Below are 21,592 nucleotides of genomic sequence, written 5' to 3'. Positions count from 1 at the left end.
GTTTTCAGCAAGTTTTTTTTTTTGATCGAAATTGAGTTTTTTCTTTTTCCTGTTAATTTAATTTCTAACCAAAAACTTTGAATTTAATATTTTCTATTTACTATTTGCAAATTCAAATGAATAATTGCTATTCATCTTAATGTTATTTTTCTTTCTCATTAACGATCCAATAGGACAAATAACAAAATATTCTATTAATTCTTAAGCCAATTAATTCATTATTAATACTTTTTATTAAAATTTTTCCAACTTTGTTTCAAAAATTTCAATTTTTATCGATTTATTCTTTTTCTTTCCAATTTTTATCAAATTCTGTGTTTTCTGACTATCAATTTATTAATAAAAATTATTAAAATGTTAATAATATTAAAATCTTATTAATTATTCTATTGAAAAGCTCATATAGTACTATATAATATTTATTAAGATTTTTTCTTTTTTTCTCTTTCTTTCTTTTAGCTCATGTGTCTATCCTCCACAAATGGTAATTCAATGAAAACCCTCTGCAAACAGGAGAATGAACTCACGATCCTTATAGTTATCTCAAAATTTTAGCTAACGAGTAAAAGATTCTATTGAATAGTTTACTAACAAAGAAAAAAAACATTTTTTTTCCACTAAAATTTTATAAATTTTATGAAATTTATAAACTTAATAAAACTATACAAATTATCACTTCTATTTCAATCAAATCTAAAATAAAAGAAATTAATTTAGATCAATTGCAATATGAATTTATAGATCAATTGTCATACCATTGTGCAATTAAAATAAAATCATAATAAAATTATAATAAAACCCATCTTAAACTTTTTTTTTTTCATTATACTACTTTTTTTTTGGCCTTTGTTGAAATTCTTTTCAGTGTTTTTTCAAACTTTTTCAAACCTTTTCATTCTTATCTTGATATCTTTGAAATTGTAATTTCACATCATATTGTCAATTTAAGAAAATGAAAATTTCCACTAACAGTAATAAACTAACTTTGAGAAAAAATATTTATTTTTGTTATTGTCTTGAATCTTGAATCTTATTTTAATTTATTTTTTATTCTGTTTGATTGCCACCATATAAGGAGTGATTATTTGAATACCAATCTATTTAGCTACTTAACTATTATTTATTTATCTCCTTATACATTGCTCAAGCTTTTAAAGGTTTTCTTACTCAACTTAATTTGTGCTAGATCATTCCCACACAACAAATACTCTTTAAAATTCTCTTTAAATCCTTCTCAATTTTCTTCATAGCTTCTCTATTTGTTTATTTTTTTCATCCAAAATAAAAATACTTTACAATTACTCCCAATCGAATCCAATAATTCATTTGGATAAATAGAATTACTCGCTTCCTTCTATTAGGATTTGTCGTTTCATTTTGAGAGCAAAAATTGCTCTTAAACGGAAATCAAAGATAAACTTTCACCTGTTTTTGTTTTCACGTGAACCTGAACCTCACATAACAGGATTATTTTCTAACAATTTACCGCAGTCTCATTAATCAGGTAATACCATCTGCTTTTTTCACTTTACTCAGATGTTTTTTAAAATTTAATGTAAAGAAATCATTTCATTATCTTATAATCATCAAATTCAGATTGTTTTTTCCTTTACTTTTCTATTCAACTGTTATAATGTTATTACATCACTTAAGCTTATAATGTAATGAATTTTAAAACTGTATCCACTTTTTATCAATCTGTTGTTTCTTATGGGTATTATGCTAAGCAATAAACAATAAAGACAAAATAAAAAACATCAACTGTTGGAATAAGCTTAAACAAAAAAAAATCAAAGCAGATCTAGTTTCTGTATGTATGAAAAGACACGTTTAAAAAGAAATTATGTATTCTGAATATACATTCTTTTGGACATAAATAATAAAAATAATCAACGCAATACTAAATTTTCTTGATTCTATTATTTTTTTATCAATGGTCAATTTATTCGACTTAATTGTACCCTTGGTGATTATTCGGTTTCACTGTTGGTCAGATTTTTTGTTTTTTTTGTTATTATCACCTTTGTATAGTCTTGGTTCATTTAACAGCCCAAATTTTCAATTATTGTGGTGTTTTTATCCCACCTAATTTAAAATTATAAAGATTAATTTTTCAATTTAAAATTCTTCAAGATACTTTAATCTTTAACCCATTGATCAAAAGATATAAACCAAAATACTCATCTGATTATTTCTCCCTGTTTGCGTTTTTTCATGACAGTCCTTTATGTAAATGGTTTAAAAAAAAGATCCATCTAAAATTCTTTTTATTTCTCTCCTTGAAATTTTAAATCTGAAACCATTACTAATGGGAAAGTTGCAAAAATCCTAACAGAACCAAAAGTTCATATTAAAATAGAATTAACCAAAGAAACCAAAACAAAATGAAACAAAGCAAAGCAAAACAACAACAACAAAAAAACAAAAAAACTAATGAAAACCTCAAGGTTTTATTATTATCAGGTTATCAACTCACTAATTCATTAAATGTATATATTTGATATATTTGTTTAAAATCTTTTGCAACTTTTTTGAAAAATTCATGTGTTTTGATTGTTGCCTTTTCAACTTTCTTTTTCAAGAAAGCAAAATATTCTTGATCTCGTTTACCTGGATTAAGAGTTATCACTTTTACTTATAAATAACTGCTACATTAAAGGTTATATCTCTCAACAAATCCTGAATGATTACTGTAATTTAAAGTAATACTTTATTTGTAGACGACCAATCGTAAGAACAGAAAAAAAAAAGAAGAAAAAGTGAATAGATAAAAGGAACCGCTGAATTTTTTTTCTAACACCATCTAAATTCTTCAAAATTCTTCAGATATAATTAAGAAAGGCAATCTAAGGCAATAAATATTAAAGTTAGTGAATTTGGTTCTTGTGCATTCAAATTTTTAACAACCAAAAAATTTATTCAAAAATTCAATGAAAAGGTCTAAAAACAAAATAAGTGGGAAGGAAGTGAAGGAATCTGGGGCAAACAACATGTAGTTTTTGTTTCCGAATTGTTTGGGAAACGAAATAGAAATCGAGAGACATTCAGTGACTTATCATTACTACCGGTTTATATCAAGGTGCTGAAAGATTAACTGAATAGCAAAGAGATTCATTGATTTCTTATCTGCTAGTCTGGCAGCTCCATATCAGGTTTTCCAAATATTTTCCCCAATGTTTTTCCAGTTATCTTTTCTATCTGCTTTCAAGAAAAAGGTCCAAGCGTGCACTGCGTGAATGGAATGGTCATGAGATAACACCTGTTCTAGGCGGACTGCGTAACCTAGATGCAGGCTACACACAACCGCTCGATTTCAGTAAAAATGTTGACCGTTGCAAACCTTAAGCATTGTTGTTGCTATATATCACTTATGTAGCTAATCTAGCTTTGAACTACTTGACTGGTATGGCAGAGCTGTCCAGTACATGCATGGTGGCGTCTTATCTGCACACATACCTATAGTACCATGATGATGGTCGCTTAGTAGCTGCTGCATAATATCACGGTTATCTGCTGAGAAAGGCTGTAATAAGCATACGAGCAAAATTTAATCTGGATTTTCTGAACCCTAATTCAGAGTTGGGTGTATGTCCCGGCTCCGGCGCTCTGAAGTTCTGTTTTCTGCTAAAAAGTGTTCAATTCGCGATGGTCAAATTCAATTGGAAAATGGCTCAATCAGCTCACAACTGAATATATTAGAGATTGCAAAATAATATTTAAAAGCAATGGCTATTTGTTATAATAGCAAGATGCTCTCAGAGAATATTGGTGATGATGATGATTGTGCTGAAAACTAAAATACATTTCTATTTTAAAAACAAAAGTTAATGGTCTGCTTTTGGTTTTTCGATGGGTTCTGTTTTCAGTTAAAGTCCATCTTTTTCTTTTTCTTTTTATCTGCCCCTGGACGCTGGTTCTGTTTTACTTTAGTTCCCACCTTTATGGATCGAATATCTTACTATATCGCTTTGATTTCTTCAACTCCACCAGCAAAAAATATGATAAATAGGATAACCTGTAATAGATCTGGTTTTAAATATCGAAAACCAGCAGAAAACATCGGAAACAATTTTGTTTTTGATTCATTGTTATGTTAAATGAGTGAAATATAAGTAATTCAAAAAAATTGAAACATGCTCTATCTTTTAATATAAGAAATCTGACAAATTGAATAATGATAAGATGAGATTGCAATTTATTATAAAAGGTAATATATTCTTCAAATAATATGGATTTCAAGCTATTTTTTAGTCAAATCATTAAACTTCTTACATACTACTCGAATAAAAATCAAAACCAAGAAAACAAACAAACAAACAATATATAAACAAACAATATACAAATAAACTATTATCCAATCATTTAAAAAATGATATTCTCAATTGCTCTCTTCACTATCAGAAGAATGCCCCGACTCTTTTTAATGATATTTTTATTTATAACAGCCTTTTTAATGTCATTTCTTTTGTTGGGTAGCACAAAAACAACGTCTTCATTTTCGTCAATATATTTACTTGAGTACAGATACAACGAAACCTCACCAATGTATGGATTAATCGAAGAGGCATATGAAGTCAAAAATTCAACAAATGCTGCTTATATGTCCATTAGAATTGGATATTATGGAACCTGTATTCAACAAAACGATGCTGATAATGATGACGAAAGTTTGACTTGTGATTATACGCCAAACTTGGATTTATACAATAAATATCAAGCAATTTCTTTATATGGTACATCAGATTCGGATGCAACTGGATCTTTAGATATTGTTGGAATTGCAACGTCAATTCAAGAACATGTCATTAAACCATACTTGTTATGGACTTCCATAATTTTGAATATCATATTATTTGTTTTTCTATTTTATTGCTCTTTTCCGTTTGTGCCTTACAGAGAAGCTGTCAAAAATTTTTCAGTGATTTTATCTCTTGTTCTAACATTAATATGGGCAGTTGGAGCAATGTGGGCTCACATTGCTATCAAATCAGGAGTTCAATTGGTTGAGCCTTCAAGCATGTATATAATTGAAGGTAATATTGGATCAAAATCAGAAGCCTTAACTTGGACTAGTTTTACATTTTACTGCATTGTATCAATATTTTTGATTATATTACATATTGATGATATAAAAGTCGAATTGGAGATAATTGAACCCAAAGTTTAAATTTTTTGTTTAACATAATATTCAAATTTCTTTAACTATATTTTTTTTTATTATATCATATCATATTATACTTTTGTTTTATTATTTTATTTTATTCTATTTTATTTTATTTTTGTTTTTTTGTTTTTTTTTGTTAAAATTTAATTTTTAATTCTCCAATTACTCATTTTTAGCCTTGTATTTTTATTTTATTGCTCCCATTTTTTTATAAAACATTTTAAAGCTCTCAACTCTTATTTATAGGTTTATTTTAATAAAAGAATTCTTTTTAATTCAATCAAACTTATTTATTAATGATATATATATATATATATATATATATTACTAGTATACCAGTAGTTTAAACGTTCCACATTTCTTGGTTATAAATTAGTAAAAAATTCGATTTTCCTTGTTTAAAGAAATATATTTTGCAATACAATATTTAGTAAGAAACGAAAAAAAATCAGATAGGGGTGAAAGACTAATTTCAATGATGTTTTTTATCTTCAATTTCTAGTATAATCAGTTGAACTATGCATTATTAAATCATCATTTTATTTTCATTCTTATCAAATATTGAAAGCAAAACAAAATCGAAAAAAACTTACAATTAGAAACTCTGCTTGGTATTGCTATGAATTCATATCTTGAATATTTAATGGTCCAAATGCTGGAAGGATAATAAAATTTTTCACGAAATATATTTTGACTTTCTCCACCAAAAAAAAGTAGGGCTATTGAGTCCCGGCACGTGACAGACTGCAACAAACTTCTTAATGGAATCACAGCTTTGTTTTTCCGCAAAAGAAAAAACAGTTTCGAGAAACCATAGGTCGGAAGTATACCGGAAATTTCAATGCTTGGGTTTTGAGCTGCCAAAAGCACGTGCTTTACGACTGAAAACTGCTTCCAAACAACTTACCGACCTGTCAATATTTTTTTCAAATGTTTTAGCTTTGGTTAAATAATTATGTAAGTTTGATCAGAAACCGAGCTGAATTAAAACCTTTGAAATTTCATTATGAGTTGCAATAATATAAATAATCTTGGATTCTTTCTATTTGCTCAAAATCATGAAATGAAAGATACTTGTTGAAAATCTGTGAATAATTTGCTAATTCAACTGCTTCTGTTTCTCTGATTACGATGGTTCCAGCTATTCCCGTTGCTTCTCTTGAAAAAGATAAAATTTTCGATAACGATTCTGAAATTCAAGCAAATCATTGCACAAACTCTCAAATTCAAGAGAAGAAAGTGCCAATAATTGTTGCAAAATCTGATCGAAGAGGGTTGTTTTCTAGCCTCTGTATTCTACCGGAGTATGAAGAACCACGAGACTTTCCAAATACTTGCAAAAACTTTATTGTTTTTTTGGTTGCTTTAGCATCAACAATTGGTCCCTTGGGCTCTTCGATAATATTGCCTGCTATTCAAGATGTGATTGATCAACTTGACACCAAAACTTATCTAGTAAACATGTCGGTTGGTGTTTATTTGCTCACCTTGGGTGTTTTTCCTATTTGGTGGTCTGCCATTAGTGAAATAAAGGGAAGAAGAAATGTTTATTTGATTTCTTTCTTTCTCTTAGTTGGGTTCTCGGTTGGATGTGCTTTATCTACTAATATTGGAATGTTATTAGCATTTAGAGCATTATCGGGTGCCGTTTCTGGTTCCGTGCAATCTGTTGCTGCTGGTTCAATTGCAGATTTATACCCACCAAAAGAAAGAGGTACTGCCATGGGATTTTTTTATTTGGGTCCACTAATGGGACCATTTTTGGCTCCGTTGATAGGAGGTGCTATAGCTACAGAATTTGGATTTAGAGGAACTCAATGGTTTATTGTGATATTTGCTGCTATATTAGTTGTTTTAATCTTATTTGGCTTGCCTGAAACTTTACGAAAAGTGGATTTAAAAATGATTAGTGAAAATAATTTAAACCAAAATATTGAAAAAACTGCAGTTATAGAGAATAAAAGCAAAGATACGTCTAATTCAGAATCATCTACAAATTCCCCCAAAAAAATTGAAAAAGAAGGTTTGGAATTTATTAATAAAGGCCAAAAAGATATTGAGGTTGCGTCAAATGAACATGAAAATAGTGATTCAAATTCACTCAATAATTCAAAAGTGCAAAAAGTAAGAAATACAATTTATTTTTATATTATTCAACCAACAAAATCTGTCACATTAATGAAATATCCACCTGTTCTTTTTTCAATAATATTTTCGGGCATCACATTTTTGCCTGTTCATATTAATAATGTCGCATTAAGTAATATTTATTCAGAAGAGCCATATAATTTTAGTCCAATGATTGTTGGTTTAGTTTATCTTCCCAATTCGATTGGGTATATAATAGCATCTGTTTTTGGTGGCAAATATGTTGATTTTCTTTTGAACAAGTATGAAAGAAAACATGGCTGCTTGGCTCCAGAAGCAAGAATTTCATATAACATACTCATATCAATTGTACTATATCCAGTGTCTTTACTAATTATGGGGTGGTGTTTTGATCAAAAGACAAACTGGATTTTTCCATTAATTGGAACGTTTATATTTGGTTTTGCTTGTATGCTAACAATTGGATGCATTTTAACATATATTGTTGATTCATTGCCAGGAAAAGGTGCTACAGGAATTGCGTTGAACAACTCTTTAAGAATGATTCTTGCAACTGCAGGAACGTTTTTCACTGAGCCGCTAATCAGAAAAATGGGTGTTGGTCCATTATACACTCTTTTATCTGGGTTGATAGTTCTTTCTAGTGTTTGTGTGATAGTTCTCAAAAAAAGGGGGAGACATTGGAGAGAGACGTATGATCTTGAGCAACTTTACGATAAGTTGAAATAAAGCGAAACAACATAGATAGCAGCATATAAGTTATTCATCAATATTCTTTTATAATTGGTTACTTTTCGGTGTTTCTTTAAATGCCGGTCGGATAGGGCTGGACTCAAAAGAGAAAGCCGTTTCTCGAAATTGGAAGAAAGTTCAAATTCGATCCAGCTGGTTTTTTGCAAGACCTGATCGCGATATTCCGACTTTTGTATGGGAAAACTCACGTGAATTGGCAGTGAAACCTGCTTCCGAGAAATTTATCGACCTAGAGAGAAAACTGCTTTGGTGAAGAAAAGGGCCAATCATCCGCCGTGGCCCAAAAAGGCTAGACAAAAGAGTTGATAGCGATTTTGCTGTGAGATTAAGGTTTGACGCATTATTTTGTTCAGTGTATGCTGATGAGTCAAATAGATATTTGTTGTTGATCATGAGAACAAATTATTAAGATGATTCAACGATTTAATGTCATTAATGCTCTGGGGTATATTTCTGATTGAAATCACTGAAATTTTGTAATTTGGAGGTTATAATCCAACGCCAAATGTCTAGTTTTCTAGTTTTCGGGTTAGTATAATCTATTTGTCATCAAGAATAACAAAACAGAAAATAAGCTTTTTTAGAATAACCCCGAATAATATAAAATAATATTGCAAACTTGGCCACATGGATTATAATCAAAGCAACTCTCAGAAATCAAAGAAATACGATAACCAAAGCTTTCATGAAAGACAGCATACGGAATCAGACAGTGATAATGATTTTAATGTTCAGACAATACATGGTCATCCAGACCTTGAAAAACTCAATGCGAAGAGTAATCCGAATACCTTATCGAGAACAAAAAGTATTGTCCCAAAAAACCAGAGAAGAGGGTTGTTGTCGCACTTTTGTCTAATACCAGAGTATAATGATCCAAGAGATTTCCCAAATAAATACAAAAATTTTTTATTAATTGTGGTTGCTTGTGCTTCAATAATTGGCCCCATGGGTACGTCCATTCTTCTTCCTGCTATGGAGGATGTAATTGAGATGTTAAACACGCAGACATATTTAGTTAATATATCGGTGGGTATTTATCTTTTAACTTTAGGTATTTTTCCCTTGTGGTGGTCTGCAATAAGTGAAAGAAAAGGAAGAAGAAATGTATATCTAATATCCTTTTTTTTAATGTTTTGCTTTTCGATTGGATGTGCTTTATCTACAAGCATCGGAATGTTAATAGCTTTTAGAGTCTTATCTGGAGCAGCTTCAGCATCTGTCCAATCAGTTGGCGCAGGTTCTATTTCTGACTTATATGCCCCAAAAGAAAGAGGTACTGCAATGGGGCTATTTTATCTAGGACCGTTGATGGGACCATTCCTTGCCCCATTGATTGGTGGTGCTATTGCCACAAGATTTGGATTTAGAGGAACACAATGGTTTCTTGTGATATTTTCAGGATTCTTGGACTTTGTAATTTTATTTGGTTTACCAGAGACATTAAGAAAGCAAAGTAGCAAAGATGCAATTGCTCGTGTATTAGCAAGCAGAAGAGAAAACCATGAAGCAGATTCCAGTAATAGTGATCTTGAGAAAAACTATGACAAAGAACACAATAATGATGTCAATCATAATAATAACGGGGAAAACATCAACAGATTACTAAAGAAAATTGAAAGCAGATCATTAGTAACCCAAAATCTTGAAAAAGGACCAATAGTGGACACAATTGGCCCAATAAATGTATCAAAAATTGACTCAAGTGACCCAAATCTAGTTGCAAGAATTCATAACCAAGACATCAAAGGAATTACTAAGGAAGTTGAAAAAGAGCTCGAAAATAATCATGAAGAAGATTATGATATTAAAAATACAATTTACATTTATGTCTTTCAACCTGTGCGATCATTAATTTTCTTTAGATACCCTCCAGTGTTTTTAGCTGTATTTTTTTCTTCAATAACGTTCTTACCAGTTTATATTAACAATATTGCTCTTTCTAACTTATACTCTCAAGAACCTTATAATTTTGGTCCAATGCTCATTGGTTTAGTTTATCTTCCGAACTCTGCTGGTTATATTGTTGCATCAGTTCTAGGTGGAAAATATGTGGATAGTTTATTAAAAAAATACGAGAAAAAATATGGGTTTTTAGCCCCAGAAGCAAGAATATCATACAATATGCTCATGGCCATTATCTTCTTTCCAATTTCCTTATTGATAACCGGTTGGTGTTTTCAAAAAGAAACCCACTGGTTTTTCCTTTGCTTGGAACCTTTATTTTTGGAATTGCTTCGATGTTGACAATAGGTTGTGTTGTAACCTATGTTGTCGATTCATTGCCAGGAAGAGGAGCCACAGGAGTCGCATTAAACAATTTCATGAGACAAATACTAGCAACAGCAGGGTCCTTCTTTACAGAGCCATTGATAAGAGTAATGGGTGCTGGTGCACTATATTCTGCTGTAGCTGGCTTGGTGGTGGTGTCAAGTCTATCCATTCTCTTGCTAAAAAAAAGAGGAGCCTATTGGAGGGAAAGCTACGACCTTCAAAGATTGTATGACAGCTTGGATAAATGAACCAATAACCAAGAGCATTTTTTCATCTTTTCCATCTCTACTATCTCTGTAGTTTCCATAGCATCAAACTTTCCAATAAAATGTAGCTATTGCTGCAATCTTTGGGGTTTTGGTGAGACAGAAATCACATGGAATGTACCACTTTCATTGGACGTGTTGGTTATTGTAGATCATTGTGTGAAACACTGTAACAGCTGTTGGGAAGAATTCTGCTGAACAGAGAACCACTGGGAAGCCTGTGCTAAGGAGGTTATCCAATCCACAATGTTTCAAGCCCAATCGAGCTCTATCAAACTAAGCTTTGATTAAAGATTTCCAGTCTTATTTTGCAAGAGACAATCAGCTCTCTTGCATTGTTTCTTGATCAGTTGATATATTTGGTCTGTTTTCTTGTTGAACATTGAGTGCATCTGCAACAAAGCACTTTCAAGGAAGTATTGTTTTCCAGTATATTTCAATCAGATAAATCCTTAAATCAATTGCAGAAAAATGTTGAAAAAAATAAAATTAGCACTACTTAACAACACCCTCTTACCAGCAGCTCCAGCAGTCCACGCAGGTGCTGAACCAAACTTAAGAAATATTTTCCTGTCAAGAAGAAACTTGGGTGTTAATTTTGGTAGTCTTTTTTATCTTCAAAAACTAATATTTGATGAATTTTTTATAGAGGGCACCGATAATGAATTTGATGCTATACAAAAACACATCCAAAAAAATGGTGTCTCAAAAACTAGAGAGCTATTAGAAAATCACTGGAAAAATTATCTTGATGATCAAGAATGGAAATGGTTAATGGAAGTGGGTGTAACTTCGATAAGAATCCCAATTGGTTACTGGCATGTTAATGGAGGCAAATTTTGTCATTCTACACCAATGCAATCTATTGCTGGCGTTTATGAAAATGCCTGGAAGATCCTAAAAGAAAATTATATCAAAAAGGCCTCTGATTATAATATCAGCATCTTGATCACTATTTCTTCTGTTCCAGGTGCAGGTGATACTGATAACAACCTTGGAATCATCTCCTCAAAATCACCCTTTTGGAAGAACACTACATATCAAATAACCACTCTTAGTTTATTAAAATTTATTGCAAACGATATATACAATTATCAAAACATAGCTGGACTTGAAGTCTTAAGTGAAATTGAAAAAGACGTCAAATTTGATGATTTGAGAAAGTTTTACGAAAGAAGTATAACTGTTATTCGTAAAAAAAACGAATTTGTTCCAATTATAATTTCAGATAGTTGGAATCCTATTCAATGGATTAATTGGTTAAGAAATCATACTGCAATTGCAAATGGTTGGCTATCAGTTGATATTGATCATCACCAATACTTTTGCAATTCAAGAGAAGATAAAGAAAAAAGACCCGATAAAATCATTCAAGAAATGGATAATTTTGTACTTAATGGTGTTGACACAGCTGATTTTGATTTTATAATTGGCGAATATTCTTGTTACATTCATGAAAATTCTTGGAAACAGTACTTTTTCAATGATCGTGATTCGAAGACTTGTGATTTTGGAAGAAAGCAGGTTTACATTTATAATATGAGGGCTAGATCTGGTTGTTATTTTTGGACCTATAAACTTCCAAATTCTGAATATAGTGAATGGAGTTTTAGATCAATGGTCAACAGAGGTGCTATTCCTCATCGACCCATGTCAATAATCAAAGAAGCTACTGAGGATGATCTTAATTATATCTTGATGCGTAAATCCGAAGAGCATAATGAAAAATGTCAAAAACTAGACCCTTCAGAGGAATGGGAAACAGATCGATATAGTGATGGTTTTCTAGCTGGATGGGGAGATGCCTATTCTTTTTCAGAGTTTTATGGCTCAAGAATTGGAAGAATCAATGCCTGGAAAGCAGCTAGATTGAATGAACACATTATCCTTAAAGGTGAAAACAAGTTTCTTTGGGAATGGGAGGATGGCTTTTTAGATGGTGTAAGAGAGTTTGAAAGAATTGCATTTAATGGAATTCTATAGTTTGCGGTTTTTCGGTTTTCTCTGATTTATCTAATATAACATCGATTTTCATTTAAAAGATTTTTCTTTATTATTATTTAATTTTATTTTATTTTATTTTATTTTATTTTTTTGATACGTGAAAAATATAAGACACAGTAATACTATTAAATCTACTATAAAAATAAAAGGAAATGAAAAAAAATAAATGAGTTTTGAATATCTAAAACAATTCCATATCAACAAGCCTAACTGTAGAGATCATCATCATCATCAGCCTCATCATTTCCAGCATTACCATTTCCCGATGAACTGAAGCCAGCAGGTTCATCACCAAATTTGAAGTTGGAAAATGTGCCTCTTGAAGCAGACATTTGTTGGGCGTAAGCCTCATAACGACGTAATTCGGCATCTGAAACGGAACGTTTAGCAGTCTTCATTGCTTCTTCGAAATGAGAATGAGTGATATATGGCACTGGATCTTCTTCTTCCTCTTCTTCCTCTTCTTCATTCATTTTAACGTCATCTTCAAACTCGGTTTTTATTTTGTTTTCTTTTTCATATTCAGCCTTTATTTTAGCTATTTCTTCTTTAGCTTTTTCCTTTCTTATATTTTCTTCAATACTTTCTTTAATAGCAAATTTAGCAGCTCTCTGAACAATGTATGATAAATCAGCACCTGAGAAACCGTGAGTAGCTTTAGCAACTTTAGCTAAATCTAAGCCTGGTTCTAATGGTGTGTTTCTCAATTGAGCATTCAAAATAGATAAACGAGCAGGTTCATCAGGTAATGGAACGTAAATTAATTGATCTAAACGACCAGGTCTTAATAAAGCTGGATCGATTTGATCAGGTCTGTTAGTAGCACCAATAACAAAAACATTTTTTTTAGCATTCATACCATCCATTTCAGTTAACAATTGGTTGACGACTCTATCAGAAGCACCACCCGCATCACTTACAGATCCACCACGAGCTTTAGCAATTGAATCCAATTCATCTAAAAAAACAACAGTTGGAGCAGCAGCACGAGCTTTATCGAAGATATCTCTAATATTGGATTCGGATTGACCAAACCACATGGACAATAATTCTGGACCTTTAACTGAGATGAAGTTTGCAGAAACTTCAGTGGCAACAGCTTTAGCCAATAAGGTTTTACCAGTACCTGGTGGACCATAGAATAAAACACCCTTTGTTGGAGATAAACCGAACTTTGTGTATTGATCTGGATGTAAGACAGGATATTCGACGGTTTCTTTTAATTCATCTTTAATCTTATCCAAACCACCGATGTCTTCCCATTTGACGTTAGTACTTTCAACAACAGTTTCTCTGAGAGCACTTGGATTAGATTTGCCTAAAGCGAATCTAAAGTTTTCCATTGTGACACCAAGAGAATCTAAAACTTCAGCATCAATAGTGTCTTCATCTAAATCAATAAGATCCATTTTTTCACGGATTTGTTGCATAGCAGCTTCAGAACATAATGAGGCGATATCTGCACCAACAAAACCATGGGTTTCAGAAGCAATGATTTCTAAATCAACATCATCAGCTAATTTCATGTTTTTGGTATGAATTTTCAAGACTTCAAGACGACCAGTGGCGTCGGGAATACCGATATCAACTTCACGATCAAATCTACCAAATCTTCTTAAAGCAGGATCGATAGCATTTGGTCTATTTGTTGCAGCAATAACAACGACATTCGATCTTGCTTTCATACCATCCATAAGAGTTAATAATTGAGAGACAACTCTTCTTTCAACTTCACCATTAGTCTTGTCTCTCTTTGGTGCAATTGAATCGATTTCATCAATAAATATAATTGCAGGAGCATTTTTTTCAGCTTCTTCAAAGGCCTTTCTTAAGTTAGATTCGGATTCACCGGCCATTTTGGACATGATTTCAGGACCATTGATTAAAAAGAAAAAAGCGCCGGTTTCATTGGCAACAGCTCTTGCCATAAGAGTTTTACCAGTACCTGGAGGACCATACATTAAGACGCCTCTTGGAGGCTTTATACCAATGGCTTGAAATAATTGAGGATGACGTAAAGGCAATTCAACCAATTCTCTAATTTGGGCCATTTGTTTTCTACAGCCACCAATATCATCATAACCAACTTCATTCAAGTTATTTTCTTCATCTTCTCTATTGATTGGCTCGCCTTCACAGTGGATAATAGTGTCTTGGGACACAATACCGTATTCATTTGGCTCAATAGCGACAATTTTGAATTCGACTTGTCTCATTGCAGCTCTAACAATGAAATGATCATTTAGTCTGACAGGTCTGTATGCTTCCACAAAGTAAGGTTTTAAGAAGGTTTCGAATAATGAACCAGTTAAGCCTTCAACAGTATCAGCAATTGGCAAGACCGAGATTTTAGTAGAATATTCAACGTCAGGGCAAGCAAAGACAGTTACGATATCTCCAAGACGAATTCTCAAGTTATTTCTAACGACACGATTCACTCTACAGGTTCCATCCTCAACGTCGTTGTCGGCTAAGACAATTAAGACAGTATCTTTTCTTTTCTTGCCTTTAACAAGTATGGTGTCACCTTTGAATAATTCTAAAGTTTCCATGGTATTTTCGTTCATTGAAATAGTGGAGTTGTCATCACTGAGAGCGTCGTCAACGATTAAAGCATTAGGTTTCTTCTTTCGTCTGAGGATAGCAGTAGCTGTGAATTCTTCCTTCGAGTTTGCTGGTTGAGCACCAGAACCATCAAGAAGAGGTTTTTTTTCCTCATGCTCCTTTTTGGCCATCTTTTAAAAAAACTGAGAATACGGGCAGTGAGAGTGAACAGAGATTGAAGAACTCTGAAGCAAAAGAAATAGATTTGTAGAACAAAGAAATTGAAGCAAAAAAAATTCCAGATAACTTAGAAAGAACTACTTATAAGCAACTGGAGACGCTGATTAAGTTTTGAAGAACAATTCGCCACCATCCTCAGAGCAGATAAAAACGAAATGAAAACGTACGCCGCGGGGACCTTCTGGAACTTTTTGTTGCCCGGCCGCGGTTGCCGCCACCGGCCGGTCGTTCTGCTGATTTTGCTGCTTGTTCTCTTAAAACTATCGATTGAATGCTGTTTCTATATTCTATCGCTGTACTAAGCTACTGTCTATGTGCTAGTCACTGTCAGAGTCATTCTCTCTGTCGTCGTCGTCTTCGTCTTCGTCGTCCTCATCGTCGTTTTCCTCTTCCTTCAATGCTCTCTCGCGTCTTTGGTTCTCGTCTGTAATCTCGTAGGTGCCAGTCTCGCTATTAAGTGTTACAACCTCCAATCCACTATTCAATATCGAATTGTACTTCTCATGGGGTATCTTCCATCCTAATTTATCGCAAATGTAGCAGATAATTTGATCGCAATACCCTAATAAATTGATATCGAATTGGCAATGTTTCACTTCATCTCTATTGATCAAAATTTGAGGAACATCCTCAGGAATCTTGTTAACAATCTCAGAGACTGGTGCAACTTTTAACGATGTTCCAATGCAGATTAACAAATCACAATCTTTAATATCCTTTTTCAAATAATCATGGAATCTTTCTGGTAAGGCTTCGCCGAAAAACGTTATGTCGGGTTTCATAACCCCAAAAGACGGTTTCATTGATCTTGCGTTGTCTAATAGCTCATTTCTCTTTTTTTCGCATCTAACACAAATAGCTAAATTTTTCTTTCTGATGTCATCAAATATCAAAGAACCCTTTACTTGATAGCCACATGTTTGGCATGTCGCAGTCGCAAATGATCCATGGCATTGGATTAGTTTATCTGGATTTATTCCGACGATGCTCTCTAAATTATCGATATTTTGTGTATAGTTTCTTAATAATTTCCCCTTATCTTGTAATATCTTGATGAAAGCATGTAGTGGAGTGAAAATGTTGTTTGGTGGTAAAATCATATCAGCGATCGAGTAGAAAATAGTTGGGTCCAAATGAAAAGTATTTAAATCAAATACTTCTTGGGGATCACTTAGCCCTAAATTAGTTAATCTCGAATAAAAACCCTTTGAAGATCTAAAATCAGGAATACCTAATGATGTGGAAATTCCTGCTCCTGTTAATACTAGGACTTTTTTAGCATTTAATAATTTTGTGACAAAGTTATCAATTGTACTAAAATTATTCAAGCGATTTCTTGATGTTAACACCTTATTCATGGCTTTTTGCAAACATTTGATTAAGTGTAAAATATGTTGTTCATTGTTATAATCTTTAATATCAGAGGGATAAAATCCTAATAACATGATTATTTTGACAATATCGTCACCAGAAGCACGACTGGGTAAATATTGATCTAAAAAGGACATTGAGCCCTCAGTTTTAAGGTGGTTTCTAGCTCTTTCACTGTCTTCTTTAGAAAACGGAGCGTTATATATAATTTCGTTTGATTTTTCGTTTGATTTTTCGTTTTGTTTTTCATTTTTGTTCTTCAAGCTAGCATTTGATTTGTTATTGTTATTATTGTTATTATTGTTATTATTATTATTATTATTATTATTATTATTATTATTATTATTATTATTATTATTATTATTATTATTATTATTATTATTATTATTACTATTATTATTATTATTATTACTATTATTATTATTATTATTATCATTTGATATATTATTGGCATAGTGTTCATCCGAGGAAAAACTCTTATCAGAATCTGAGTCATTATTATTATTATTATTATTATTATTATTATTATTATTGTTATTATTGTTATTTGTATTATTTATAACGGTACCATTTGATTTGGGGATTGAATTTAAATTAGCAGACGAAGAACGTTTTGGAATTGAATTTATAGAGGAATGCAGAACTTTTTGGATCTTTGAAGCTCTATTATTGTATAAATCTGGGGGAGCATGATTAACTTTTAGTACCAGGAAACTGTCTTCTAGCATTTTTAAGCGTTTGTATTATTATTATTATTATTATTATTATTATTATTATTATTATTATTATTATTATTATTATTATTGTTTTGATTTTTATTATAAATATAAATATAAATATTAGCTAATTATATGAATAAAATAAAATAAGTTAATAAATGAAATTAATTAATTTGGTTAATTTTTTTTTTTATTTTATTTAAATAAAATAAAAAAAAGAGATAAAAAAAAAAGATAAAAAAATATCAATAAATAATAATAAATGTCGAAATAAAAAATAATTTTTATAACAAAATTATCGAAAAATAAATACTAAAAATAAGGGAAAATAAGAAATATTGTTTAAAAAATCGTTAAAAATCGGGAAAAATGTTAAATTGAAAAATTCCAACGGGATGAGATAATTTATAATACGGACTAATACATACATGTTCAAAATAAATGAATTAAGGAGATAAATTGATTGATTAAATTTTTTTAAAATGAGTAGTTTGAAAGGGTTTTGATTGGACAGGGGTTAAAGTGATTAAAAATTAAGGAAATAATTTTTTTCAAAAGCTGAAAAAATTAAACTGAATAGAAGATGTATAGAAATATAACAAGCAAAAAAAAATAAAAAAAAATAAATTTTTTTGGATTTTTAAAAAATAATAGATTGATGGATGATGAATATGATAAGTAAGCCGGACTAAATTGGAAAAGGCAAAGAAGGTGTGTAAAATTTTCTTTATATTTGAATATGTATGAGGGAAGCAGCAGAAAGACAGCAGGAAAGGGAAAAAGAAAAGAGAGATAAGCAGGGAAGAATCCAGCACAGTGGTTTCAGGAGGGAGAGAAGGCCGGGTAAGTTTGGAGATACATTTTAGAGAAAAGCGATGGAAAATGAAAAATGAACAGGAAGATAAATTTTTCGCTGATGTTGAAACATTGATTGTGCAGATATACGTGAATTAGGATATTTCAAATGGCAAACAAACCAACAAGATTGCCTCCATTACCAAGACTAAAGGTCAGAAAGCCTCTTGCTCAGGTGAAAGAACCTAATAAGTGTATTGTTATGATGTCTGCATTGCTAAATTGTTGGGCATCTAATGGTGAAGGGTCGACGGTTTGCAGTTCTTTGCAAACTGATTTGACGTCTTGTATGGAGACATATGTAAGTATAATTATTTGCCATTATTTTCCATTACTGATGGCGGTATGATAAAGAGAATCTGTCTATAAAAAAAAGGTAATAAATGAACCCAAAAGACGACAACTAACAAATTGATATGATACTAGAAACCACCAGCTCCAGTTAAATCACCTATCAATTATCACGCAGGTCGTTTATATCCCAAAATCAGTGGTTATTACAAAGGATAGATACTTTGAATGAATGTTCATTTTGTGTATATAACATTTTTGTATATAGCATTTGCTATTGGCTATTTCAAATGGGATGACAGTGAGTTTTTATTTTTCTTTACTAATGATAATTTTATTATATTCAATGCTATTTATATTCAATTTCCTAACGAAACTAGTCGATTTCTTTTTTTTTTTGATCAACTGTAGAAAAAACAGAAATAAAATTGTATAATAAACAAGATGCTATAGCTTGTTTGCAACTGACAAAATCAGTAATTTGACGATCAAGGATTTGCTCTTGTGGCGCAGAGGTAAGCGCTTCGTGCTTATAATCGTTCATCGACGTTTATCACAATGTCACGGTCCGTTAAGTAACGCGACGGTCGTGGGTTCGATCCCCTCCTAGAGCAAATACCTTTTTTTGCTATCTCTAACTGTAGTCAGCGCTTGGGTTTGGGTGCACGCTAGCGCACTGCACTGCGGTGTGCTTTACGCGCACAACGCGTTCGATCAGCGCTCGTGCGTCTAACCATTGTCATGTGAGACTGTTTGGTCAGTGCAGCACCAGTGTTCTTTTGTGGCGGGGCAGTACGACGTGACTTTGGCGATGGAGCAGCTGTTTAGCGGATGCCTGACGGGATATCTCCTGTGCAGACGGGGCTATGTCACGCGTTAGAGCATTCGAAGGTGCTGACGAGCCGCTGTCTCTGAATGGGATGTTCTTCAGAAGCAGCTGAATCGACAGCAGGGCTCGAATTGGCTCGGGCATCTCTGTCGCTTCGAGCCTCTTAACATAACCAGCGTAAAACATAGAGCTTCTTTTTCTCTGTAAGAAACTGAATAGTGCTTTTCCTCTCTTTTCTTAGTTCTGTTTATCGTTGCATCCGTTAATCATTTCATTTTAACTCATAACAGCTCAAAAATAGTTTCAGTGCACCAAAACAAGTTACTTTTTCTGGATCTCTCTCCCATCTCACCTTATAAAACCTTTTTTGATTCATCTGATTCGTTTTTCTGAATTTTTTTTACGTTTTATTTCTTTATTTTGTTATTTTTTTCAGTTTTCCTCTACATTTGTCATTCAAGCAACAACAAATTTGATACTGAAATCATATACATTCAATCCTAAAAGGAAAAGGAAAAGGAAAAGGAAAAAAAACCTTGAATAAGCAAAAATCAAAAAAGAAATTATTCAAAAAAAAGAGTGATAAAACAAAATAAAATACAATAAAACAATCTTAATTAATCAATACTTTTAATTATCTTTTATTTTTAATTAAAAGAGAAAAAACTCGTTGAACAAAACATCAAAATCAACTATTTTATATTAAAATTTATCAAATTTCAATTAATTTCATCTTTATATCACTTATTGTCAATAATCTAATTCGGCAATCTTTCATTTATTTTAAAACATTCCTAACAATAAATTCTGCGTTTTGTCAATTTAATCTACTCATTTTTATACTTACAGACACAGTCAATTTATATTATATCTTATTAAATCACATTATATCGTATTATATCAAATCAAATCAAATCAAATCATATCAGATAATACATTATCATATAATATAATATAATATAACATAATATAACCATCTTTTCCTACCATTATATTATATTAATTTAATTTAATATAATATATCAAAGATTTCTATACCAAAGGAAAAGGAAAAATACAAAATACTCCAATAAAGAACAAATAATAATTAATCTTGCTCTCATTTACTTATTTTAATTTTTTTATTTACTAATTATCTGTTATTTTAATCTGTTATCTACATTTCTTTTAATGAATTTTTCTACAACAAAAGTTTCTTAAATATTCTCATAACTCTTATAATTCATCTATCTTCTATTTTTACTACCCAAAAAAAAAATGTATAATAACTACAACCCTTATACCAACTCATCCCCAAATAATAACCAAAATTATTACAATTATCCTCCTACTCCAAATAACAATAACATTAATAACTCTTCTCAATCTCACCCTCACTCCCATAATAACCATTCAAATCATCTTCAAAACAAATTCCAATTTCAAAACAAAATCCCAATCCAACCTCGTCCCTCTTTGCCTCCTCAACCCCAATTACAGCAATCAAACTTGTACACCGTAATTAAACAATTCAACGCAAGACTAGATGACGAATTAACTTTAAACCCTGGTGACAAAATCGAAATTATAGCTGATGACAGAAGCTTCAATGATGGTTGGTACATGGGAAAAAACTTGACCACTGGTTTAGCTGGCTTATACCCAAAGTCCTTCACCCAATCAATAGACTCTTATCTAACTGATCAACAAAAGAAAAACCTACTAAGATCAAGATCAAGAAAAACTCCAAATTCTTATCCAAACAATACCATCAATAACAAAACCAAAATTATAGATCCTACAAATAATATCAATGATAACAAAAATGTCTCCTCCATTATAAACAATTTTAACGCCAACAATAAATACCCTTATTCTCAAATTCAACAACAACAACAACAGCAACAGAAATTCCAATACAACAATAACCAATTTAATCCCATCAATACAAACAACCAAATCAACCACTCTGTTCATCATCTGCACTCAAGCAGCAACAACTCAAAACTTCAAAGACACTCAAGCAAAAAAACTTCAATATCTTCCAACTCAATCAACAATCCATCAAATAGAAATTCAAACAAGTCTCTGAACAGAAACTCAAACAAATCCTCAACTAAATTAAATCCAGCAGATAGAGAATCCTCTGTCCATGCAACAATGACTGATATTGATAAAGCGCTAAAAGAATTCA

General features: G+C 31.6%; 10 protein-coding genes and 1 non-coding gene across 11 annotated transcripts; 8 read left to right on the top strand and 3 right to left on the bottom strand.

Moving 5' to 3' along the window:
• The first annotated feature begins 3,840 nt into the window (after positions 1 to 3,840).
• Positions 3,841 to 4,130, top strand: ASCRUDRAFT_73303 (uncharacterized protein). Its single transcript, XM_020192231.1, has one exon. The coding sequence runs from the start codon at positions 3,942 to 3,944 to the stop codon at positions 4,095 to 4,097; it is 156 nt and encodes a 51-aa protein (XP_020049754.1). The 5' UTR covers positions 3,841 to 3,941; the 3' UTR covers positions 4,098 to 4,130.
• A 60-nt stretch (positions 4,131 to 4,190) lies between these two features.
• On the top strand, positions 4,191 to 5,215 carry ASCRUDRAFT_73302 (Fig1 domain-containing protein). The gene has a single exon (XM_020192230.1). It carries the CDS (start codon positions 4,544 to 4,546, stop codon positions 5,165 to 5,167), a length of 624 nt encoding a protein of 207 aa, XP_020049753.1. The 5' UTR covers positions 4,191 to 4,543; the 3' UTR covers positions 5,168 to 5,215.
• Positions 5,216 to 5,876: 661 nt separating this feature from the next.
• Positions 5,877 to 6,206, top strand: ASCRUDRAFT_95461 (uncharacterized protein). The gene has a single exon (XM_020195182.1). It carries the CDS (start codon positions 5,926 to 5,928, stop codon positions 6,115 to 6,117), a length of 192 nt encoding a protein of 63 aa, XP_020049752.1. The 5' UTR covers positions 5,877 to 5,925; the 3' UTR covers positions 6,118 to 6,206.
• Positions 6,207 to 8,073, top strand: ASCRUDRAFT_95462 (MFS transporter). The gene has a single exon (XM_020195183.1). The coding sequence runs from the start codon at positions 6,296 to 6,298 to the stop codon at positions 8,000 to 8,002; it is 1,707 nt and encodes a 568-aa protein (XP_020049751.1). The 5' UTR covers positions 6,207 to 6,295; the 3' UTR covers positions 8,003 to 8,073.
• Positions 8,073 to 8,536, bottom strand: ASCRUDRAFT_95473 (uncharacterized protein). Its single transcript, XM_020195184.1, has one exon. The coding sequence runs from the start codon at positions 8,417 to 8,419 to the stop codon at positions 8,144 to 8,146; it is 276 nt and encodes a 91-aa protein (XP_020049750.1). The 5' UTR covers positions 8,420 to 8,536; the 3' UTR covers positions 8,073 to 8,143.
• On the top strand, positions 8,280 to 10,769 carry ASCRUDRAFT_73299 (MFS general substrate transporter). Its single transcript, XM_020192228.1, has one exon. The coding sequence runs from the start codon at positions 8,654 to 8,656 to the stop codon at positions 10,271 to 10,273; it is 1,620 nt and encodes a 539-aa protein (XP_020049749.1). The 5' UTR covers positions 8,280 to 8,653; the 3' UTR covers positions 10,274 to 10,769.
• Positions 10,755 to 12,687, top strand: ASCRUDRAFT_73298 (glycoside hydrolase family 5 protein). The gene has a single exon (XM_020192227.1). It carries the CDS (start codon positions 11,038 to 11,040, stop codon positions 12,547 to 12,549), a length of 1,512 nt encoding a protein of 503 aa, XP_020049748.1. The 5' UTR covers positions 10,755 to 11,037; the 3' UTR covers positions 12,550 to 12,687.
• CDC48 (AAA family ATPase CDC48) lies at positions 12,668 to 15,482 on the bottom strand. The gene has a single exon (XM_020192226.1). It carries the CDS (start codon positions 15,303 to 15,305, stop codon positions 12,777 to 12,779), a length of 2,529 nt encoding a protein of 842 aa, XP_020049747.1. The 5' UTR covers positions 15,306 to 15,482; the 3' UTR covers positions 12,668 to 12,776.
• A 119-nt stretch (positions 15,483 to 15,601) lies between these two features.
• Positions 15,602 to 17,453, bottom strand: ASCRUDRAFT_52292 (SIR2-domain-containing protein; the record flags this gene model as incomplete). The annotated part of the gene is made up of 2 exons (XM_020191094.1): positions 15,602 to 16,903; positions 17,138 to 17,453. The coding sequence occupies 2 exons, from the start codon at positions 17,451 to 17,453 to the stop codon at positions 15,672 to 15,674; spliced, it is 1,548 nt and encodes a 515-aa protein (XP_020049746.1). The 3' UTR covers positions 15,602 to 15,671.
• A 904-nt stretch (positions 17,454 to 18,357) lies between these two features.
• Positions 18,358 to 18,967, top strand: MRP10 (mitochondrial 37S ribosomal protein mS37). The gene is made up of 2 exons (XM_020192225.1): positions 18,358 to 18,600; positions 18,726 to 18,967. Exons 1-2 carry the CDS (start codon positions 18,409 to 18,411, stop codon positions 18,807 to 18,809), a joined length of 276 nt encoding a protein of 91 aa, XP_020049745.1. The 5' UTR covers positions 18,358 to 18,408; the 3' UTR covers positions 18,810 to 18,967.
• A 121-nt stretch (positions 18,968 to 19,088) lies between these two features.
• Positions 19,089 to 19,204, top strand: ASCRUDRAFT_t13. The gene has a single exon. It is a non-coding gene; the product is annotated as a tRNA-Ile (tRNA).
• Positions 19,205 to 21,592: the final 2,388 nt, after the last annotated feature.

Source organism: Ascoidea rubescens, assembly GCF_001661345.1.
Source record: "Ascoidea rubescens DSM 1968 unplaced genomic scaffold ASCRUscaffold_1, whole genome shotgun sequence".
NCBI classification, from domain to species: domain Eukaryota; kingdom Fungi; phylum Ascomycota; class Saccharomycetes; order Ascoideales; family Ascoideaceae; genus Ascoidea; species Ascoidea rubescens.
Note: the sequence above shows the minus strand (reverse complement) of the source record. Positions and strands in the feature narration are given on the sequence as shown.

What these genes read in the sequence shown, in the direction of transcription:
- CDC48 (XM_020192226.1), bottom strand. Translation starts at nt 15,305, where the DNA reads ATGGCCAAAAAGGAGCATGAGGAAAAAAAACCTCTTCTTGATGGTTCT.
- ASCRUDRAFT_95461 (XM_020195182.1), top strand. Translation starts at nt 5,926, where the DNA reads ATGGAATCACAGCTTTGTTTTTCCGCAAAAGAAAAAACAGTTTCGAGA.
- ASCRUDRAFT_73302 (XM_020192230.1), top strand. Translation starts at nt 4,544, where the DNA reads ATGTATGGATTAATCGAAGAGGCATATGAAGTCAAAAATTCAACAAAT.
- ASCRUDRAFT_73298 (XM_020192227.1), top strand. Translation starts at nt 11,038, where the DNA reads ATGTTGAAAAAAATAAAATTAGCACTACTTAACAACACCCTCTTACCA.
- MRP10 (XM_020192225.1), top strand. Translation starts at nt 18,409, where the DNA reads ATGGCAAACAAACCAACAAGATTGCCTCCATTACCAAGACTAAAGGTC. An exon ending in CGTCTTGTATGGAGACATAT is followed by an intron (nt 18,601 to 18,725) that starts GTAAGTATAATT and finishes ATATGATACTAG; the next exon opens with AAACCACCAGCTCCAGTTAA.
- ASCRUDRAFT_73303 (XM_020192231.1), top strand. Translation starts at nt 3,942, where the DNA reads ATGGATCGAATATCTTACTATATCGCTTTGATTTCTTCAACTCCACCA.
- ASCRUDRAFT_95462 (XM_020195183.1), top strand. Translation starts at nt 6,296, where the DNA reads ATGGTTCCAGCTATTCCCGTTGCTTCTCTTGAAAAAGATAAAATTTTC.
- ASCRUDRAFT_73299 (XM_020192228.1), top strand. Translation starts at nt 8,654, where the DNA reads ATGGATTATAATCAAAGCAACTCTCAGAAATCAAAGAAATACGATAAC.
- ASCRUDRAFT_95473 (XM_020195184.1), bottom strand. Translation starts at nt 8,419, where the DNA reads ATGATCAACAACAAATATCTATTTGACTCATCAGCATACACTGAACAA.